This window comes from Oncorhynchus gorbuscha, linkage group LG19 (assembly GCF_021184085.1).
Source record: "Oncorhynchus gorbuscha isolate QuinsamMale2020 ecotype Even-year linkage group LG19, OgorEven_v1.0, whole genome shotgun sequence".
In the NCBI taxonomy this organism is placed as follows: Eukaryota; Metazoa; Chordata; class Actinopteri; order Salmoniformes; family Salmonidae; genus Oncorhynchus; species Oncorhynchus gorbuscha.
In genome coordinates, this window is record NC_060191.1 from 30,005,680 (window position 1) to 30,029,165 (window position 23,486).

The 23,486-nt window shown below is 44.2% G+C and overlaps 1 protein-coding gene across 1 annotated transcript in view; it reads left to right on the forward strand.

Annotated features, from left to right (window-relative positions):
* Positions 1 to 9,696: 9,696 nt before the first annotated feature.
* LOC124004717 (melanin-concentrating hormone receptor 2-like) overlaps positions 9,697 to 23,486 on the forward strand; it is a 37,674-nt gene continuing 23,884 nt past the window's right edge. The window contains exon 1 of the mRNA XM_046313438.1: positions 9,697 to 10,050. Within this exon, the coding sequence (XP_046169394.1) occupies positions 9,854 to 10,050 (197 nt within the window). The 5' untranslated portion in view covers positions 9,697 to 9,853. The remainder of the gene's footprint in view (positions 10,051 to 23,486) is intronic.

The following is a 23,486-nucleotide window of genomic DNA, read 5'->3' on the forward strand; positions in this document are numbered from 1 at the left end:
TATCTGCCGCCATTGTGTTTGTGTGGGTGTACAGTACTTTGAGAGGTTTCTTGGGGAGGTTTTGGGCATCGCCATTGTTTGCTCCCATGACCCTGTCATACTAAGAGGGAAAATACAATCTTCAAATCTAACAGAAAATGTGTGTACAAAATGTATAACTCGGAGAATGACTGTTGGCAGTGATGCACAGGGTGAGAGGAGAGTGGGTTTTTGATGTCACATGTTCGATGTGTCCACTCAGCCGTCCCAAAGTAGCATGACTAACTCTTTCCCCATGGATATACTGCTAAGAGTCGATCATCCATACACAAAGGCCGGGGTTATAGAGAAGTGTGTTGCCCTGCCAACAAAGGCTATATTCACAAGGTTCATGGGCACCACATTCACTGTAGACTCTGTACATGTTGGCTCAGGTGTGAATTAGAGTAAAACCGTGAAATGCAGAGTAAAACCGTGAAATGTCCTTACCAATGACAGAGTTTAAAAATAATACAAAATAAAATAGTAACACGATGAATAAAATAAAATACACAAGAATGGTGCTATGTACAGGGAGTAGCAGTACCAGATATGAGGTATTTGAGGGAGGTACTTTTGTATATGTAGTGTACGTAAACACCCCTTAAAATTGATGGATTCAGCTATTTCATACACACCTATTGCTGACAGGTGTATAAAATTGAGCACACAGCCATGCAATCTCCATAGACAAACATTTCAGTTAGTCAAATGTCTTCCCTGCTAGAGCTGCCCCGGTCAACTGTATGTGCTGTTATTGTGAAATTGTAACGTCTAGGAGCTACAACGACTCAGTCACGAAGTGGTAGGCCACACAAGCTCAGTGCATAAAAATCGTTGTTTGCAACACTCACTACCTAGTTCCAAATTGCTTCTGGAAGTGATGTCAGCACAAGAACTGTTCGTCGGGAGCTTCATGAAATGGGTTTCCAAGACTGAGCAGCCGCACACAAGGTCACCATGTGCAATGCCAAATGTCGGTTGGAGTGGCGTAAAGCTCACCGCCATTGGACTCTGGAGCAGTGAAAACGCATTCTCTGTGCGTGATGAATCACTCTTCACCATCTGGAAGTCTGATGGACGAATCTGGGTTTGGCATATGCCCGGAGAACGCTACCTGCCCCAATGTATAGGGCAAACTGTAAAGTTTGGTGGATGAGTAATAATGGTCTGGGGCTGTTTTCCATGGTTCGGGCTAGGCCCCTTAGTTCCAGTTAAGGGAAATCTTAACTCTACAGCATACAATGACATTCTAGATGATTTTGTGCTTCCAACTTTGTGGAAACAGTATGGGAAAGGCTCTTTCCTGTTCACATGACATTGCCCACGTGCACAAAACGAGGTCCATACAGAAATAGCTTGTCGAGATCTGTGTGGAAGAACTTGACTGGCCTGCACATGGCCTTGACCTCAACCCCATCAAACACCTTTGGGATAAATTGGAACACTGACTGCGTAACCAGGCCTAATTGCCCAAAGTCCCCACAGTAATGTTCCAACATCTAGTTGAAATCTTTCCCAGAAGAGTGGAAGTTATTATAGCAGCAAAGGGGGGACCAACTCTATATTAATGCCCATCATTTTGGAATGAGATGTTCAAAGAGCAGGTGTCCACATACTTTTGGTAATGTATGGGAGGCAGCCCAGTGGTTAGAGCGTTGGGCCAGTAACCAAAAGGTTACTGGATCGAATCCCTGAACTGACAAAGTAAAAATCTGTCGTTCTGCCCCTGAACAAGGCAGTTAGCTGTTCCCTGGTAGGCCATTGTAAATAAGAATTTGTTCTTAACTGACTTGCCTAGTTGAATAAATAGAAAAAAATAGTTTAATAAATACAAAAAATGTACATGAAGGCAGGGTAAAGTGACTAGGCATCATATATAATAATACAAATAAAGGAAATGAACAGTTTCAGCAGCAAATGATGTGTGAAAGTGTGTTTGTTGTGCCTGTATGTGTGGGGGTGTCAAAGGAGTGTGTGTACTGTATTTATAGTCTAGTGAGAGTGCACAGGGATAGTGCAGATTGACTATTTAGCAGTGTTATGGCTATTTAGCAGTCTTATGGCTTGGGGGTAGAAGCTGTCTCGGAGCCTGTTGATACGAGAGCTGATGTAAACGGTGTGTACAATACCTTTCTCTGACCTTTCTCTGACACCGCCTGGTATAGGGGTGATGCAGTCAGTCAAGATGCTTTCAAATGGTGCAGCTATGCAACATTTTGAGGATCCGAGGGCCCATGCCAAATCTTTTCTGCCTTCTGAGAGGGATGAGGTGTTGCCGTGCCTTCTTCACGACAGTTCAGGTGTGTGTGGACCATGTTAAGCTCTTAGTAATGTGGACGCCAAGGAACGTTTAGCTCTCGACCCTCTTCACTATAGTCCTGTGGATTGGGTCTCTCCCCTCTTTCTCCTATAGTCCACGATCAGGTCCTTAGTTGAGGGAGAAGTTGTTGTCCTGGCACCACACTGCTAAGCTTCTGACTTCCCTGTAGGCTGTCTCATTGCCGTCGGTGATCAGGTCTACCACTGTTGTGTTGTAAGGCAGTCGTGCGATGCCAGGCAGTCGTGGGTGAACAGCGAGTACAGGAGGGGACTAAGTGCACACCCCTGACAGACCCCCGTGTTAAGGGTCAGCGTGGCGGAGGTGTTGTTGCCTACCCTCACCACCTGGGGCCGACCCATCAGGAAGTCCAGGATCCAGTTGCAGAGGGAGGTGTTCAATCTCAGACTCTCTAGCTTGGTGATGAGCTTGGAATGGACTATGGCGTTGAACGCTGAGCTGTAGTCTATGAACAGCATTCTCATATAGTTATTTCCCCTCTTTTCCAGGTGGGAGAGGGCAGTGTGAAATGCAATTGAGATTGCATCATCTGTGGATCTGTTGGGGCGGTATTTGAATTGGAGTGTGTCTGGGATGATGGTGTTAATGTGTGTCATGACCAGCCATTCATAGCACTTCATTGCAGATGTGAGTGCTACAGGGCGATAGTCATTTAGGCATGTTTCCTTGGAGCTCTTAAGAACAGGGACAATGGTGGTCAACTTGAAACATGTTGGGATTACAAACTGGGACAAGGAGAGATTGAAAATGTCCATTAAGACACTTACCAGCTGGTCTGCGCATGCTTTGAGAACATGCCTTGGTATTCCGTCTGTGATTGTTGACTTGTTTTAAACATTTAGCTCACATCGGCCATGGAGAGTGAAATCACACCGTCATCTGGAAAAACAAGGGCTTTCACACAGGTGTTCTGCATCAATGGGCATCTCACGGCTGGCTCTCCCTTTTGTAATCTGTTATTGTCTGCATGCCCTGACGCATACGACGAGCATCCTTAATGGTTCTTCAAAGAACCCCCCTGTAAATGGTCTAGGACCCTCTATGAAGGGTTCTTCCAAGAACCTTGGGCAGCAGGGTAGCCTAGTAGTTAGAGCATTAGGCTAGTAACCCAAAGGTTGCAAGTTCGAATCCACCAGCTGACAAGGTTCTGCCCCTGAACAAGGCACTGTTCCTAGGCCGTCATTGAAAATAAGAATTTCTTCTTAATTGACTTGCCTAAAGGTCAAATATAGTGCTCTTCCAAGAACTCGCTATGAACAGATCCATTAGCCTTTAAAATAGAATGCTTTATGACAATACATTGCATATATAAGGCCTTTTGAGTGCCAAGTTATATCCTAACACAGGGGTGTTAGGAATCTCCTGGTTTACAGGCCACATCAGGCCTGCAAGTCACAATATGCTGGCTTGCAAAGTGATGTGTAATTCCTATTGGAATCCAGCTAGAGTTAGGGTATCCAACAAGAAGAATTGTTAATCACCCTCAACCTGCATTCAGAATGATTGCCAGGGAAGTGAAGATTGATTAGTTTAGAAATCGATATGTTATTTATCTTCGTGTTGCATGAAATGTATCAACCGATCAATGCAAAAACAACTGATATAACGGTAAAACAAACCATTTTGAAAATATCCCTGCACTAGAGCATGCCGGAATATATGATATGATTCTTTGTGGAAGCCGTTTTGCCTTCCAAAGATCCCTTTCTTCCAAAAACGCTTCTAAGGATGTTAAAGGTTATATAACCCTTTGCCTTACAAAGAACCCTTGTCTTCCAAAAAGGTTCTTCCGATCAAAACAGTTCTTGGTAGAAGCTTATCCCTCCGCAAAGAACCCCTTTGGAACCCTTTTTTTCCTGAGTGTATCGTCCTTTTGCCTGTTTGATGTCTCATTGGTGTTCGAAGCATCCATGTCCGTGTCCTGTTCTGTGTAAGGGGTATTTATAGCCTTTAGTCTAGGTGGATATTGTCTGTTATCTATGGTTTTTGGTTTGGATATGTTCGTATAGTCACTGTGGGGACGAAATCATCTATGCACTTATTGATGAAGCCTGTGACTGTTGTGGTAAACTCCTCAATGGTATCGGATGTATCTCAGAACATAGCGAAACAATCTTGTAGCCTCACATCTGCTTCATCTGACCACTTCCGCATTGAGCGCATCACTGGTACTTCCTGTTTGAGCCTTTGTTTGTAAACAGGAAGCACAAGATTGGAGTCATGGTCAGATTTGCCAAAGGGAGGACGAGGGAGGGCCTTGTATGTGTTTCTGTGGGTAGAATAAAAGTGGTCTAGAGTTTTAACGCCCCTAGTATTGGTAAAAGTGAGGTAGGACGGTTTTATGCCTCTCCGCATTAGTCTCCACCCACCAGAAACACTGCCTCTGGGGGAGTGGTTTCTTGTTTGTTTACGTTCCCATACAGTTCGTTGAATGTCAGAATGGATGTAGACAGAGTGATAATTATGGTTGAGAACTCTCTTAGTATATAAAAGGCTCAGCAGCTTAACATTAGGCATTCTATATAAGGTGTGCAAACAACAGATTGAGTCCCGACCATACTCACAGTATTAGTGTCTGTCAGAGAATGTGAGTGGAGTTGAGGGGTCAGAAATCCTGCTTATTGCTCATGGAGTGGTGCTCAAGCTCAGGTGCTCCATGTCCTTTCCAACCACCGCTAAAATCTGCTCCTTGCTCATGGAAAAAAACTCCAAATTCACTCCATTCATTAAAATCACAATTTAACCAACACCCGTCAATTTGTGTGACTACCTGGATCTACTATTTGGTTTTGAAGTATTGAAACCAAATCATATGTTTTGAATGAAAAGTATTATAATAAACACGAAAAGGTGAATGCAAGAAGCACTCATCATTTCAAAAAGGCTACATGTCATATTAAACTGCATATAAACACTCTAAATAGGTCAGGAGCCAGAAAGGGAGCCTGAAAAGGAATGGAAGTGAATTATTTTGGCTATATTATTTCAATTATTTCAAGGCTATAGCCTATAAAGGAATATATTGTGGAGCGTTAATGAATGTGACACGCTAGGCTTGTAGGGAGTCAGAGATATTAAGCGCTCAGCAGTTGCACAACATTTTGTTGTATTAAATCATCATAGTGTATAATTGTGCATATTAGCTGTGACTTACTTAGAATTAAATACAAATTAAATGAACAATACCTCATTGCCTTTGAATTCATTTTTAGAAACACCCGTTTGGCCAGAGGCTATTGCTTCAGGCTCATGTCATGGTGCCTGGAGAGCAGGCCAGCAGCGGAGAATATCCTCTCCACACTTGCAGAGCCACTGGGGATGTTGAACACCCTTTTGGCCACTCTTGCCAGGCTGGGCAGGGATGCAGAGTGTTTTTTATTTTAGGTAGGCCTAAAGGTTTTTAGGCAAAATAACCCAACCAGGCTTCCCAAGTGGCGCAGCGGTCTAAGGCACTGCATCGCAGTGCTAGCTGTGTCATTACAGATCCTGGTTCGGTCCCAGGCTGTGTCGTAGCCGTCGCGACCAGGAGACCCATGAGACCGTGCACATTTGGTCAGGTGTCGTCCAGTTTAGGAGAGGGTTTTGCCGGCCGGGATGTCAATGTCCCATCGCGCTCTAGCGACTGCTGTGGCGGGGCGGGCGCATGCGTGCTGACTTGGTTGCCGGTGGGTACGGTGTTTCCTCCGACACATTGATGCGGCTGGCTTTTTGGTTAAGTGAGCATTGTGTCAAAAAGCAATGCGGCTTGGCGGGATCGTGTTTCGGGAAGACCCATGGCTCTCGACCTTTGCCTCTCCCGAGTTTGTACGGGAGATGGGACAAGACTGTAACTACCAATTGGATACCACGAAAAAGGGGTAAAACATTTTTTATAATAAAATAAATAACTCAACCAAACAGTAACCTGCTTGAAATAATAAATATGTCAGGCCTTTTGGGCCAAAATCAATTATGGCCTATTGTATAGACAACAGAACAAAAATGAAGGAAACTTTTTAAGAGATAAGATTTTTTGTTTATAAATACTTTGCTGCGATGACTTAATTAGCTAACCACCTCATTCCTTTCTTTTAGCATGTGCACGTAGTAAGTACACCATCATGCTTTCAGCATTTGTGTCTTTTCAGATTCCACAATGATTCTTTATTTGTGGACATTACATCACCGCACTCCCTCTCTTGCTGTTGGTCCTCATCTTTGTAAGTCACCTTGTTTTTTCAGTATCTTTATGAAAATATTTTGCGAACTCCATGACATTAGCTAAAGCAAGGGCCGAAAGCAGCCCACAAGCAGACTACAAATGCATGCTGGGCCGGGTATGCCCCGAGTTTGTGAAGTGAGTGCTACTGGAGCGCTATTGGTGCAAAATTGGACACTCCAGCCTTTGGGAATCTCTCTCCACCCTCCAGTCAAATTGGGCAGGCTCCTCACTCCACTCCAGCGCCGCTCCACTCACATACTCTGGTCTGTCATCATATTGTTTGATAGATTCTTAAAATCCTTAGTCTATCCACTTTCTCGAGAAGAACTGTAATTGTTTTGAGTCTACAGTAGGTCTTCCAGACTTATCGTATTCCACCTAATGACTCACAACCACCTTGAGAGAATTGACTGAGACATTATTTGTCCGTCTGGTTATTTATTTGAGAAGTTCAGGAAGTAAAGTAAAAAAATGTTGATTTTAATGTTCTCTTTTGAAGACAGAGTAACCAATAAAAGCAAATAAAAATACTGACACTGACTTCAGCACAGTGAGAGCTACCCATGGACTGATGCTGCTAAGCAGTGACCTTTAGTTTCTGTCTGGGTATGAGAAGTGGTCAACCCCATAATACAGATCACTTGCTCAAACAGGTGGGCTGGGCAACAGACCTTAGAATGTCCGACCATAGCTACATGGCTCTATCACGTCTTGTAATATGTGACGTGAGAGCTTAATATATGGTTCCTTTATGAAATGAGATCATCCGACCATACTGTAGCTATCACGACAATGCAATGTTGTTATGTGGGGACTTTTGACACGTCTGGTTCATTTATGATACCACTGTTGTTTTGCTTTTCGTCTTTTAACCACTCAGTTATAAGTGATGCTCTCTTTCCAATCCTTCAGACGATAAAGCAATTATTTATCCTCTTCATCCCCTTATCTTTATGCAAAGTGCTCCAGCAGTCAGCCCGCTGCCTCGAGTGAAGATAGAAATCTCTGGCTGCCTGGACTCTGATTCCCCCAAACACATGTGGGCTCAGTGGGGTGATAAGAGGAGTGTCAAAATGTGCTCTCTTCATGTTAGATCTCCGCCAATGTCTAATCGCTTTCCCTCTTTTCTCAACTTTGCTGAAATCAGGAATGGAGCAAAGTTGTGCTTGGTGACTGCGCAAGGCAGTGTTAATAGGGATCAACAGGTATTTGAAAGAAATGAGAACACCTGGACATTGTGATTCTACTCTTATTCTGCTTCTTCAGTTATAAGTAGTTTTTATTACCTTTATTTAACTGGGCAAGTCAGTTAAGAACAAATTCGTATTTACAATGACAGTCTACCCCAGCCAAACCTGGACGATGCTGGGCTGCCCTATGGGACCTTCAATCACGGCCGGATGTGATACAGCCTGGATTTGAACTGGGGACTGTAGTGACATCTCTTGCACTGAGGTGCAATGCCTTATACCGGTGCGCCACATTGGGAAATAGGCTCCATTTAGTTCAGTCATAGGGGACAAATTAAACATACAGGTTTATGTAAATCCCTTGTGTTCTACTCTCTTTGAAAAAAATAAGTTCCTTGGCTGTCTCCATGATGTGGAAACAATGTTGATTGATTCAACCATTGCTTTTCTAACTAAATTGTACTACAATGTTTTGGCACAAACTGTGCGTGTTGACTTTTCTTCTGAGTTGCAACGTGTGTGTGTGCTGTAGATATCAATAATAAAATTGCACGCAGCGTCCTCCTCCCTTGATAGTGGGTGTTACATTGGACATGACACTATTGTGTGTTATTGTGTAAGCATACCACAGGTTTTATTTCCACCACATGACATGGCTCCGTCGTGTACAGGCACTGAACTACAGATATTGATGTCAATATATTAAAGACGGCCACTGTGGTTTTCTAAGGGTTGCTGGTGTACAGTACGTGTTTAACATAAACAGTCTTCCGAACGTTATCTTCCAGAGGACAGTACACAGACATAGCTTTTAGTCCATTTGTGAATACATTTATGGTATACAGTGCCTTCAGAAAGTATTCATATCCCTTGACGTATTCCACATTGTTACAGCCTGAATTCAAAATATTTTCTCACCCATCTACAGACAATGCCCCATAATGACAATGTGAAAACATGTTTTTGCTAATTGTATTGAAAATGAAACAAACATCTAATTGACATAAGTATTCACACGATCCAAAGTGTAATTAATAACTACACCATGCTCTAAGGGATATTTAGTGCCTGCTTTTAAAAATAAATAAAAAACATCTCCCAATAGGTGCCCTTCTTTGCGAGGCATTGGAAAACCTGCCTGGTCTTTGTGGTTGAAATTCACTCCCCGACTGAGGGACCGTACAATTATCTGTATGTGGGGTACAGAGATGAGGTAGTTGTTTTATTGATGTTAAACACTTATTGCACATGATCTTCTGATGGGACCTGCTAAGCAAATGTTAACTCCTGAATCTAGTTAGACTTGCTATAACAAAAAGGGTTTGAATGGGGTTTGAAAGACATTTCAGCTTTTACAATTATGGGGTATTGTGTGTAGACCAGTGACCCCAAAAAATAATCTAAATGTAATACATTTCAAATTCAGCTAGTAACACGTGGAAAAAGTTTAGGAGTGAATACTTCAAGGCACTGTACAACTCCGACTAGGAAACTGGAGGAGATCCACTACAGTAAATCAGACCTAGGCCTACACAATGTATTGACCTTTGGTAGCGTTTTAGACAGCCAGAATGTTGTTGTGCATTTGCACAATGTGTAAAGAGGAAACAGCAATTTCACCAGATACATTTTTATTAACACTTAAACGTGTAACATTACATTTGGAAATAGTTGTTATACATAGTCCCCCTGTAAAGAAAAATACAAGGAACAGTCAGTATTGTTTTGACAACCTTACAGAAAACAAGAAATGTCTAATAATAATGTTTTAATAGTATGGTTGGACAAATAATCTCAATCTAATCTCAAGAGAAAACATCCTGTTATGCTGTGGGAACGTATACAATCTGGTTAATGTGTTCCGTTTGATAAACAGCATACCGAGCATGACCAATGCACATGAGCGTGTATACGGCGTCTGTTCAAACTGCGTGTGTAATGAGCTCTTGGAGTTTCATTGCAAGTCTTCAGGAGAACGTTAGTTCCCACCATTCAGCAGTGATGATTGGAAATTCTTCACTGCCACTTGACCATGGAACAGTATATTTAGTTCAGTTTCAGTCACTCATCACCAGCTCTTGAACGCGTTTTTGCTTTTCCACCATGGACGGACGTGTATTCTGGAATCGGACCTCTCAAATTCTTCTCAATGAATCTTGGGACAATGAGTGCAATGACCATGATCTTTTTTATTATAATTTTGTCCGTCTAACAGAGACCACTATTTTGCCTTCTCTCATTGGAATCCTCTGTTCAACGGGGCTTGTAGGAAACATTCTGGTCTTGGTGACTATCCTAAGGTATGTATCACCGCGTTCCACTGGGCACACAGTTGAATCGAAGTTGTTTCAACATAATTTGTCAACACATTGTGACGTGGCATTAGTGGATTTGAAAAAAAGTTTAACCATCTAATTTCATCTAACGTAAACATTGCAATTAAGTTCAAACTTCAACTTAAAGGGACAACCTGACTAACGGGTTCATACATCAATCTAATTTCAAGATGATTGTCAGAACCATGTATATGTTGAAATTGCATCAAATTCCATAGACACGGGTTTCATCTTATATTGAATGGTTGAAAGTTATGTCGAATTTTATACTTGATTACACGTGACCTTTGAATGTTGATAGTAAAAATGGTATGTTTGAATCAATGTAATTGTTGTCACATAACGTCAACCTAGAATAAAGAGGCCTATTGAATTCAAATGTGAAACCATAGTCCAACGATTCCTGCCTGAACAGTGGCTCCTGTTATGAGGGGAAATAAACTTCCGTGAGAACATCGCCCTTAAATGTTAATTGGTTGCGTTCACGGTTCAATAGATCTACAATGAATCATTGATATGATGGATTCACATCTCCATCTGAACCATCAAGCAAAGTCAAAGAAACACACTAAAACAAATAAAACTTGAAATGCACCTAAAATAGTTTGCTTTAGCCCTAATTCAACTTTGCTTGATGAAGTGAACCCACCATTATCAATCATTTTGTAGACTACATTTTTTGTTTTGTTTAACATCAACCAACCATCCTTTATATAAAATACAATATCCAAAGATAAAAGTATATTAATCATATAATGAATTTGGCAGGGCTGGACTGAGTTTGGGGAAACCTGGTCTACGCAAATGAGTATGGAGGTTCATCAATATCTAAACTGTTTTGACATGATAGCTCAGCTGAAACGAACACAGCTAAGCACGGGACATAGCATCTGGATGATAGACTCATTATCACTGAACTGCATTACCCCTCATAACAGTAGGAGTCACTGTTCAGGCAGGAATTGTTGGATCCAACCTATTTTCCACGTTGATCCCACGTCACAATACGTTAACAGATGACATTAGTTTCAACCAGTGTGTGCCCAGTGGGATCTGGTCAGACAACTCCGTCTACATTGATATCACAACAAAGCTAACGCTTTTTTTCTGCAAAAGTTAAGCAGATGGATTGACAAAATGTTTTAAATGGTTTAGATGACTAATGAATTTCCTTTCTAGAAACATTAAAATGTGTAGTGTCTGTTCGAAAGTAAATATTTGATTCAATAAAAATGTCCCAATGTTAAATTACCTCATGCTAGGTGAGGGGCGCCAGGTAGCCTAGTGGTTAGTGTTGGGCCAGTAACCGAAAGGTTGTTAAATCGAATCCCCAGCTGACGAGGTTAAAAATATTTTGTTCTGGCCCTGGACAACGTGGTTAACCCACTGTTCCTAGGCCGTCATTGTAAATAAGAATTTGTTCTTAACGGACTTGCCTAGTTAAAGAATAGTTTGATTAAGATGCCAAACACTTTTCATTACCAATGTACCCACAGTTGGCTTTTCATTATTTAAGTCAATGCACTCACTGATCTGTTAATGTGCATTGTAAGATCATATGTAATCGCTCATTATGCAAAATAGGCCTCTGCGCTGTTTAACATAACTGTTGTATGAGATGCAGTTTTAATGAACTACTATGTGACATTTTGTTTTTTACTGAAAGTATGTTCTTTGTAAATCCACATTAAGCGCCCTGGACTGTGGAAAGCTATTTTCCTTCAGTTGGCTGCTATTAACAATTTGTTACTCGTAATCCATTGCTATCATTGTGGGCGAATTCATTAAATACTTACTTGTAGTTTTTTCTGAAGATGATAAATTAACTGGGAATGTGGCCTTTCCCTTTGAGAATCTGATCAATGTGAAACTCACTGATGGGGGGGGTGGGCGTTTCAGTCGGTCAATCTAATGAGTGTGTGTAGATTAAATATATGGATTGACTGTGCGGATTATGTGAAGGCATATTTTCTCAACCGCTGTGGCCAACCACCCTATAGATCAGGGATGGGCAACTCCAGTCCTCGAGAGCCTGATTGGTGTCAAACTTTCCCCCCCCAGCCCTAAAGCTAACACACCTCTATAAACTAAACTAAAATATAAAACATGCAATAGTACCAATGATTTTACTGAGTTACAGTTCATTAGCCCCTTATCTATGAATTTCACATGAGGGAATACAGAAGGAAAAAAAAGAAAAGTGGAGCAGAAAACCAGTCAGTATCTGGTTGGACCACCATTTGCCTGATGCAGAGTGACATGTCCTTCACAGATTAATTTTAATAGATTTTTATAGGGTGTAGATCAGCTTTAATATAGCTGATGGATTGTGGCGTCCAACAATGTAATTGTCTGCATTTCCAATCCCCATATTGTTTTTGTAAACATGTACAGTTGAAGTCAGAAGTTTACATACATTTAAACTCAGTTTCACAATTTCTGACATTTAATCATAGTTAAAAATCCCTTTCTTTGGTCAGTTAGGATCACCACTTTATTTTAAGAATGTGAAATGTCAGAATAATAGTAGAGAATGATTTATTTCAGCCATAACATTCCCAGTGGGTCAGAAGTTTACATATACTAATTGATTGTTTGGTAGCATTGCCTTTAAATTGTTTAACTTCGGTCAAACATTTTGGGTAGCATTCCACAAGCTTCCCACAATAAGTTGGGTGATTTTTGGCGTAACTGGGTGTAACTGGGTCAGGTTTGTAGGCCTCCTTGCTCGCACACGCTTTTTCAGTTCTGCCCACAAATTTTCTATAAGATTGAGGTCAGGGCTTAGTGATGTCCACTACAATACCTTGACTTTGTTGTCCTTAAGCCGTTTTTTTGCCACAACTTCGGAAGTGTGCTTGGGGTCATTGTCCATTTGGAAGACCCATTTGCGACCAAGCTTTAACTTCCGGACTGACGTCTTGAGATGTTGCTACAGTATAACCACAATTTTCCTGCCTAATGATGTCATCTATTTTGTGAAGTGCACCAGTCCGTCAAGTTAACTTTCCCTTCCATACCCCTTACATTTTTTGCGGTAATTAGTTTAATTTTGAGTAGAGCATACATTTCCATATAAGTTTGTTAGTTGCGTGTGTGACATAACACCACCAGTCCTATTAATGATACCATTTACAAAGGGTTATACCGTTTAACTTTTTTTTTTTTATGTTTTTTTTGATCGATTAGTATATTTGAGTTCTGGTGGATTAAACTGAAATTGTAACCCACTTTCTATGGATTGTTTTTAAAATGATTTTGCAGCGTTTTGGGTGGTTTCGGAGGACGCATGATTCGACCTTCGCCTCTCCCAAGTCCATTGGGGAGTATTTATTTTAATTTTAGGGGGGTAGATCAGCTTTAATATTGTAGATAGATTGTAATCACATCCAATATTCTTTTCTAGCCCTTTGATATTGTTGGATCTGATTTTAATAGCCAACATTTCGATGGCTGTAATAAATAGATTTGCTGATAGTGGACAACCTTGTTTTACTCAGTTTAATACTTTGAGAAGTAGCCATTATTTACAATTTTACACCTAGGGCTACTTTACATATCTTTAACCCATTGTTTAAGAGATTCTCCAAAATTGAAATATTCCAGACATTTAAATATAAATTCCAGTTGTACTTTAAACTTTTCGTGCCAGCGAAGATGACATAAGAAAGTAGTCAAGACGACTTGCTTGATTGAGCCTCCGCTATGGATATCTCACTCACTAGGTCAGGATACTTAAGCCTCCATAAAGCCACTAGTTCCAATATATCCATGATTTTACTGCTTTTCCTTCACTCTAAGGTCCAACACATCCCAAACCATCTCAATTGGGTTGAGAGGTCGGATGATTGTTGTGGATGCATACTGGTTAAGTGTGCCTTGAATTCTAAATAAATCAGACAGTCACCAGCAAGCACCCCCACACCACCTCCTCCATGCTTTACGGTGGGAACCACAAATGTGGAAATCAGTAGTTTACCTATTCGGCATTGCACAAAGACAGTGGTTGGGAAACAGATTTCCGCCAGAAATGTCCATTGCTCGTGTTTCTTGGCCCAAGCAGGACTCTTCTCATTGGTGTCCTTTGGTATGGTTTCTTTGCAGCAATTCGACCATGAAGGCCAGATTCACGCAGTCTCCTCTGAACAGCTGACGTTTTGATGGGTCTGTTACTTGAACTTTTTTGGGCTGCAATTAGAGGTGTAATCTAACCCTGCTCTCACTCAAACCTATCCAGGGCCCGCTCAATCAAGAAGCAAGCCCACAGGCTTTGACTATAGACTCCGATACAAATGTTGCGATGCACAAGGCAAACCACATCACAATAGCCAATTCCACTCAAACGCCAATAAGTCGATCCGTTTTCACCATGAACACAAATCACGTTGTTGAAAAAACACAACACTTTGGAAATCGCTACCTGGAAACAGTTCTGGAGGACTTCTTAACCCATAAGCTAAATAAGTCTGTCTCGACAATATCGCTCATATCTCAATCGTTGTTACATGATCTCAAAAGGACTGTGAACCCAGCTAACCGTCGGTCAAAAACAGAACGATGCGAAACTAAACTTTGAGGTTTCACTCGGACTACCTCGCCTCTCACAATGTGACTCATGCTGAAACTACACCTCCAAAACATATAGCTTGTTCACCCTGTGTATGTTACCAGACTCGAAACTGAACACCTGCTACTCGGAGCAGACTTGATGGATCGTTCGGTCCCACTGATGGATTGGGGGAGAAAATATGGTGGTCACAAGTAACCGTGCCATCTCTACTGACATATTCAATCAATCCCTATACCAGTCTGCTGTTCCCACATGCTTCAAGAGGGCCACCATTGTTCCTGTTCCCAAGAAAGCTAACTGAGCTAAACGACTACCGCCCCGTAGCACTCACTTCCGTCATCATGAAGTGCTTTGAGAGACTAGTCAAGGACCATATCACCTCCACCCTACCTGACACCCTAGACCCACTCCAATTTGCTTACCGCCCAAATAGGTCCACAGACGATGCAATCTCAACCACACTGCACACTGCCCTAACCCATCTGGACAAGAGGAATACCTATGTGAGAATGCTGTTCATCGACTACAGCTCGGCATTCAACACCATAGTACCCTCCAAGCTCGTCATCAAGCTCGAGACCCTGGGTCTCGACCCCGCCCTGTGCAACTGGGTACTGGACTTCCTGACGGGCCGCCCCCAGGTGGTGAGGGTAGGCAACAACATCTCCTCCCCGCTGATCCTCAACACGGGGCCCCACAAGGGTGCGTTCTGAGCCCTCTCCTGTACTCCCTGTTCACCCACGACTGCGTGGCCACGCACGCCTCCAACTCAATCATCAAGTTTGCGGACGACACAACAGTGGTAGGCTTGATTACCAACAACGACGAGACGGCCTACAAGGAGGAGGTGAGGGCCCTCGGAGTGTGGTGTCAGGAAAATAACCTCACACTCAACGTCAACAAAACTAAGGAGATGATTGTGGACTTCAGGAAACAGCAGAGGGAACACCCCCTATCCACATCGATGGAACAGTAGTGGAGAGGGTAGCTAGTTTTAAGTTCCTCGGCATACACATCACAGACAAACTGAATTGGTCCACTCACACTGACAGCGTCGTGAAGAAGGCGCAGCAGCGCCTATTCAACCTCAGGAGGCTGAAGAAATTCGGCTTGTCACCAAAAGCACTCACAAACTTCTACAGATGCACAATCGAGAGCATCCTGGCGGGCTGTATCACCGCCTGGTACGGCAACTGCTCCGCCCTCAACCGTAAGGCTCTCCAGAGGGTAGTGAGGACTGCACAACGCATCACCGGGGGCAAACTACCTGCCCTCCAGGACACCTACACCACCCGTTGTTACAGGAAGGCCATAAAGATCATCAAGGACATCAACCACCCGAACCACTGCCTGTTCACCCCGCTATCATCCAGAAGGCGAGGTCAGTACAGGTGCATCAAAGCTGGGACCGAGAGACTGAAAAACAGCTTCTATCTCAAGGCCATCAGACTGTTAAACAGCCACCACTAACACTGAGTGGCTGCTGCCAACACACTGTCATTGACACTGACCCAACTCCAGCCATTTTAATAATGGGAATTGATGGGAAATGATGTAAATATATCACTAGCCACTTTAAACAATGCTACCTTATATAATGTTACTTACCCTACATTATTCATCTCATATGCATATGTATATACTGTACTCTACATCATCGACTGCATCCTTATGTAACACATGTATCACTAGCCACTTTAACTATGCCACTTTGTTTACTTTGTCTACACACTCATCTCATATGTATATACTGTACTCGATACCATCTACTGTATGCTGCTCTGTACCATCACTCATTCATATATCCTTATGTACATGTTCCTTATCCCCTTACACTGTGTATAAGACAGTAGTTTTGGAATTGTTAGTTAGATTACTTGTTAGTTATCACTGCATTGTCGGAACTAGAAGCACAAGCATTTCGCTACACTCGCATTAACATCTGCTAACCATGTGTATGTGACAAATACAATTGGATTTGATTTGATTTGACTAAGCTGACTTCTCTTAATGCTGGCTACAACAGTCATCACCAAGGATTATCTGTCAAAAGGACCCCTTGGGAAAAAGAGGTTGCGACATCTCTTGGTGCAGAATCTGACTCCGATATTACGATATTTCGGCACATCCAATCAACGAACCTGAGAATATTATTTTCATGATTTCGAGCCAGAACTCTGAGTGAGCAACTTCCCTCCTCAGTCATGCAATACTGTAGCTAAGATTAACTTAACCTGTCCTTCAGACACTTCAGGCACCGCGGCCAAAACAAAGCATCAACGTTCAGAGTGTACACGGCTTCCGAAGACACATTTTTTGCTTTGAGGGGGACAGAAACCCCGTACAGTGAAACTAACGGTATCAGTCCCGCCACTGGGCCGGTGACTCCAAATGGTGAAACACTGTGCGAAGTCACAAATATATCCTTGTCTCAGTTCGCAGGTACTGGAACGGTTACCACACAGATGCTGTAGTGAATGGCAGGCCAAGACAGCCACTGAGCTTTTTGAAGCACAAGGTTATGGCCAATCTACTAACAAAAATGCTGCCGACAACTTGTACAAAGGGACACCAACTGCTGGTGGGTGGGTCCCGAGACACAAAGAGGGGTATACAAGCCCAGAACCATGATGAGCCTTGTTGGGGCCAGTGGGTGGGGTGCAACACTGTACAAGGCCGCCCGATCAGGAAACAAATCAAGTTGTAAACGTCGCCACAAGAACAGAGGGGAGCGGACAAGCCCCTCAATGGATTGTTTGGTCCCACTGATGGATTGGGGATAACTGTAGAATACATCTGAGATATCACTCTGGTAGATGTCTAGGGTATGATCATTTCTCATTCATACCTATTTTGTGCCAGCAAATCTTTTGACCATTATTTGGCAACGATTGTGCACTCGTATCGCTGTCCTCTATCTGAACTTGTGTACACATTCGAGTTTGATTTTGTTGACAGTGTTGCCTAGGTTCTGCAGCGGTTTAAGATGGAATTCTTTCACTTCACTTTCAGGATCTTCACCCTCATTTTCTATGATACCAGTAAGTACTGGATTGTTTTTCCTCGCATGGATCTAGTCTTTATTTCAAGTAAGGCTTCTCTCAGAGACATGTTCTCCTTTTTAAGTTCTTTAACATCCGTTTCAATAGTATTGCCTTTTGAGCTTTTTGTCACTCATTCCTAGCCTCGCCTTCATATCCTTTACTTACAAGTGCACATCATAAATCATCTGTCGAGGAATCTCGTAGTTTCTCTTGATGTTTGGTTCTCAATTTTTTCCCTGGATCCTCTCCGACATATTTTGGCCTTGACTGCGTTCGTAATATTTATCAATACATTTCTCTAGCCTTATGTTTTTTGGGGGTTATTATCCAGCTTGAATGTTATTACCCACAAGTAAATAGATCAGTGTAGTGCTAATATTTAGTCCGTTTTAGAGAGATTGAATATTCCGCTCTCTTCTGTCCTTTCTAGAATTACTAAACAAGAGATTGAGGTCAGCTGATACCTCAATGGGTGACATGTCTGGTGAGTGTGCAGGCCATGGAAGAACTGGGAAATTTTCAGCTTCAAGAAGTTGTGTACAGATCCTTGAAACATTGGGCCATGCACTATAATGTTGAAACATTAGGTGATGGCTGCGGATGAATGAACGACAATAGGCCTCAGGATCTCATCACGGCATCTCTGTGCATTCAAATTGACGTCGATAAAATGCATTTGTGTTCGTTGTCCGTCGCTTATGCCTGCCCATACCGTAACCCCAACGCCACCATGGGGCACTCTGGTCACAACTTTGACATCAGCGAACCACTCACCCACATGACACCATACATGCCTTCTGCCCGGTACAATTGAAACCGGGATTCATACGTGAAGAGCACACTTCTGCCATTGGCCATCGAAGGTGAGCATTGTCCAATGAAGTCTGTTACGATGCCGAACGGCAGTCAGGTCAAGACTCTAGTGAGGACAACAAGCACACAGATTAGCTTCCCTAAGACGGTTTCTGACAGTCTGTGCAGAAATTCTTAATTGTGCAAACCCACAGTTTCATCAGCTGTCTGGGTGGCTGGTTTCAGCCGATCCCACAGGTGAAAAAGGCAGATGTGGAGGTCCTGGGCTGGCGTGGTTAAATGTAGTCTGCGGTTGTGAGGCCGTTTGGATGTACTGCCAAAGTCTCTAAAATTATGTTGAGGTTATGCAACCTGGTCTTAGACTCTGCATACGTCTCGGTACATTTAAATCCAGGATACTGAAATTAGTATGATATGTTACGTTTGGTATGGTTGCATAAGATAGAGGGTTATAACACGAACATCTAGCAACACAAAGGTTGTGAGTTTAAATCTCAATATGGGCAACTTTAATATGTTAGTAATCTTTCACTACTGTTTAGCTACCTTGTAAATACTTAGCATGTTAGCTAACCCTTCCCCTAACCTTAACCCTTTTAGTTAACCCTGCACCTAACCTTAACCCTTTAACCTTACTCCGAAACTTAACTGTAACCCCTAGCCTAGCTAAAATTAGCCATCTAGCTAACATTAGCAACCTAGCCAGAATTTGTGATATAAATATTTTGCAAATTCTTTAAATATTGTACATTTTGCAAATTTGTAACATAATCAAAATTGTAATTCATAACATATCATACTAAATGGAGTGTCTCGGATATCCGTACAGAATAATATGAAATTCTCTGAGACCAGGTTCCATTATGGTAGAGAAATTAACTTTAAATTCTCTGGAAGCAGCTCTGGTGGACTGCAGTCAACATGCCAATTGAACTCTCCCTCAAAACATCTGTGGCATTGTAACGACCGTTGGTGGAAGAAGGTGAGGACCAAGATGCAGCGTGGTAAGTGTTCATCATTATAATTAATAAACTGAACACTAAATACGACCAGGAACAAAAGAAACAGCTCCGTCAGGTGCAAAACACACAACAGAAAATAACTACCCACAACCCATAGTGCGAAAACAGGCTGCCTAAGTATGGTTCTCAATCAGAGAAAACGATAACCAGCTGCCTCTGATTGGGAACCATACCAGGCCTAAACATAGAAACACAACATCGAGACATACAACAGAATACCCACCCACATCCCACCCTGACCGAACTAAAAAAAACATACAAAGCAATCTACGGTCAGGGTATGACAGTACCCCCCCCCCCCCCCCAAAGGTGCGGACTCTGGCTGCAAAACCTAAACCCATAGGGGAGGGTCTGATGGGCATCTGTCTGTGGTGGCGGCTCTGGCGCGGGACGTGGACCCCACTCCACCATAGTCTTGGCCCACTTAAGTGGCGCCTTTGGCGACCCTCAGACTGGGGACCCTTGCAGCGGGCCCCGAATAGACGGGACACCCCGGCAGCGCCTGACTGACGGGCGGCCCCGGCAGCTCCTCACTGACGGCCGGACAGGAGGGAGACTCTGGAAGCGCCGGACAGGAGGGAGACTATGGAAGCGCCGGACAGGAGGGAGACTGGAAGCGCCGGACAGGAGGGAGCACCTGGAGGGAGGAGACTGAGAGACAGCCTGGTGCGTGGGGCTGCCACAGGAGGCCTGGTGCATGGAGGAGGCACCGGATGGACCGGACCGTGGAGGCGCACTGGAGGTCTTGAGCACCGAGCCTGCACAACCTGTCCTGGCTGGATACTCCCCGTACCCCGGCCAGTGCGGTGGGGTGGAACAGACCGCACTGGGCTGTGCTGGCGAACCGGGGACACCGTGCGTAGGGCTGGTGCCATATAACCCGGGCAGAGGAGACGCACTGGAGACCAGATGCGCTGAGCCGGCTTCATTGCTCCTAGCTCGATGCCCACTCTAGCCCGGCCGATACGAGGAGCTGCGATGGACACCGTGCGCCTCACGGCATAACACGGTGCCTGCCCGGCCCACCTCTCGCCACGGTAAGCACAGAGAGTTGACTCAGGTCTCCTACCTGACTTAGCCACACTCCCAGTGTGGCCCCTCAAAGAAATCTTTGGGGCTGCCTCTCGGGCTTCCTTGCCAGCCGTGTTCCCTCAAAGCACTGGCTCCCTTTACCCGCTGCCTCCACTCTCCTGGCAGTCTCCGTCTACACCTGTTCCCATGGGAGGCGATCCCTTCCAGCCAGGATCTCCTCCCATGTGTAGAAACCCTTCCCGTCCAGAATGTCCTCCCATGTCCATGAGTCCATTACACGCTGCTCCTGGTTACCACGCTTGGTCCTTTTTTGGTGGGTAGTTCTGTAACGACTGTTGGAAGGAGAAGGTGAGGACCAAGATGCAGCATGGTAAGTGTCCATCATTATATTAATAAACTGAACACTAAATACAACCAGGAACAAAAGAAACAACCGAAACAGCTCCGTCAGGTGCAAAACACACCAACAGAAAATAACTACCCACACCCATAGTGGGAAAACAGGCTGCCCAACGATAACCAGCTGCCTCTGATTGGGAACCATACCAGGCCTAAACATAGAAACACAACACCTAGACTTACAACATAGAATACCCACCCACATCACACCCTGACTAAACTAAAAATAGAAACATACAAAACAATCTACAGTGTGACAGGCATTGTGTTGTTTGACAAAACTGCACATTTTAGAATGGCCTTTTACTGTCCTCACCTGTATAATGATCACACTGTTTAATCAGATTATTGATATGCCACACCTGTCAGGTGGATGGATTATCTTTGCAAAGGAGTAGCGCTCACTAAAAGGGAATTAATCAAATTTGTGCCCAGAATTTGAGAGAAATAAGCTTTTTGTGTGTTTGGAAAATTTACATTTACATTTACATTTAAGTCATTTAGCAGACGCTCTTATCCAGAGCGACTTACAAATTGGTGCATTCACCTTATGACATCCAGTGGAACAGCCACTTTACAATAGTGCATCTAAATATTTTAAGGGGGGGGTGAGAAGGATTACTTTATCCTATCCTAGGTATTCCTTAAAGAGGTGGGGTTTCAGGTGTCTCCGGAAGGTGGTGATTGACTCCGCTGTCCTGGCGTCGTGAGGGAGTTTGTTCCACCATTGGGGAGCCAGAGCAGCGAACAGTTTTGACTGGGCTGAGCGGGAACTGTACTTCCTCAGTGGTAGGGAGGTGAGCAGGCCAGAGGTGGATGAACGCAGTGCCCTTATTTGGGTGTAGGGCCTGATCAGAGCCTGGAGGTACTGAGGTGCCGTTCCCCTCACAGCTCCGTAGGCAAGCACCATGGTCTTGTAGCGGATGCGAGCTTCAACTGGAAGCCAGTGGAGAGAGTGGAGGAGTGGGGTGACGTGAGAGAACTTGGGAAGGTTGAACACTAGACGGGCTGCGGCGTTCTGGATGAGTTGTAGGGGTTTAATGGCACAGGCAGGGAGCCCAGCCAACAGCGAGTTGCAGTAATCCAGACGGGAGATGACAAGTGCCTGGATTAGGACCTGCGCCGCTTCCTGTGTGAGGCAGGGTCGTACTCTGCGGATGTTGTAGAGCATGAACCTACAGGAACGGGCCACCACCTTGATGTTAGTTGAGAACGACAGGGTGTTGTCCAGGATCACGCCAAGGTTCTTAGCGCTCTGGGAGGAGGACACAATGGAGTTGTCAACCGTGATGGCGAGATCATGGAACGGGCAGTCCTTCCCCGGGAGGAAGAGCAGCTCCGTCTTGCCGAAGTTCAGCTTGAGGTGGTGATCCGTCATCCACACTGATATGTCTGCCAGACATGCAGAGATGCGATTCGCCACCTGGTCATCAGAAGGGGGAAAGGAGAAGATTAATTGTGTGTCGTATGCATAGCAATGATAGGAGAGACCATGTGAGGTTATGACAGAGCCAAGTGACTTGGTGTATAGCGAGAATAGGAGAGGGCCTAGAACAGAGCCCTGGGGGACACCAGTGTGGAGAGCGCGTGGTGAGGAGACATATTCTCGCCACGCCACCTGGTAGGAGCGACCTGTCAGGTAGGACGCAATCCAAGCGTGGGCCGCGCCGGAGATGCCCAACTCGGAGAGGGTGGAGAGGAGGATCTGATGGTTCACAGTATCGAAGGCAGCCGATAGGTCTAGAAGGATGAGAGCAGAGGAGAGAGAGTTAGCTTTAGCGGTGCGGAGCGCCTCCGTGATACAGAGAAGAGCAGTCTCAGTTGAATGACTAGTCTTGAAACCTGACTGATTTGGATCAAGAAGGTCATTCTGAGAGAGATAGCGGGAGAGCTGACCAAGGACGGCACGTTCAAGAGTTTTGGAGAGAAAAGAAAGAAGGGATACTGGTCTGTAGTTGTTGACATCGGAGGGATCGAGAGTAGGTTTTTTCAGAAGGGGTGCAACTCTCGCTCTCTTGAAGATGGAAGGGACGTAGCCAGCGGTCAGGGATAAGTTGATGAGCGAGGTGAGGTAAGGGAGAAGGTCTCCGGAAATGGTCTGGAGAAGAGAGGAGAGGAGGGGATAGGGTCGAGCGGGCAGGTTGTTGGGCGGCCGGCCGTCACAAGACGCGAGATTTCATCTGGAGAGAGAGGGGGAGAAAGAGGTCAGAGCACAGGGTAGGGCAGTGTGAGCAGAACCAGCGGTGTCGTTTGACTTAGCAAACGAGGATCGGATGTCGTCGACCTTCTTTTCAAAATGGTTGACGAAGTCATCTGCAGAGAGGGAGGAGGGGGGGGGGAGGGGGAGGAGGATTCAGGAGAGAGGAGAAGGTGGCAAAGAGCTTCCTAGGGTTAGAGGCAAATGCTTGGAATTTAGAGTGGTAGAAAGTGGCTTTAGCAGCAGAGACCGAGGAGGAAAATGTAGAGAGGAGGGAGTGAAAGGATGCCAGGTCCGCAGGAGGCGAGTTTTCCTCCATTTCC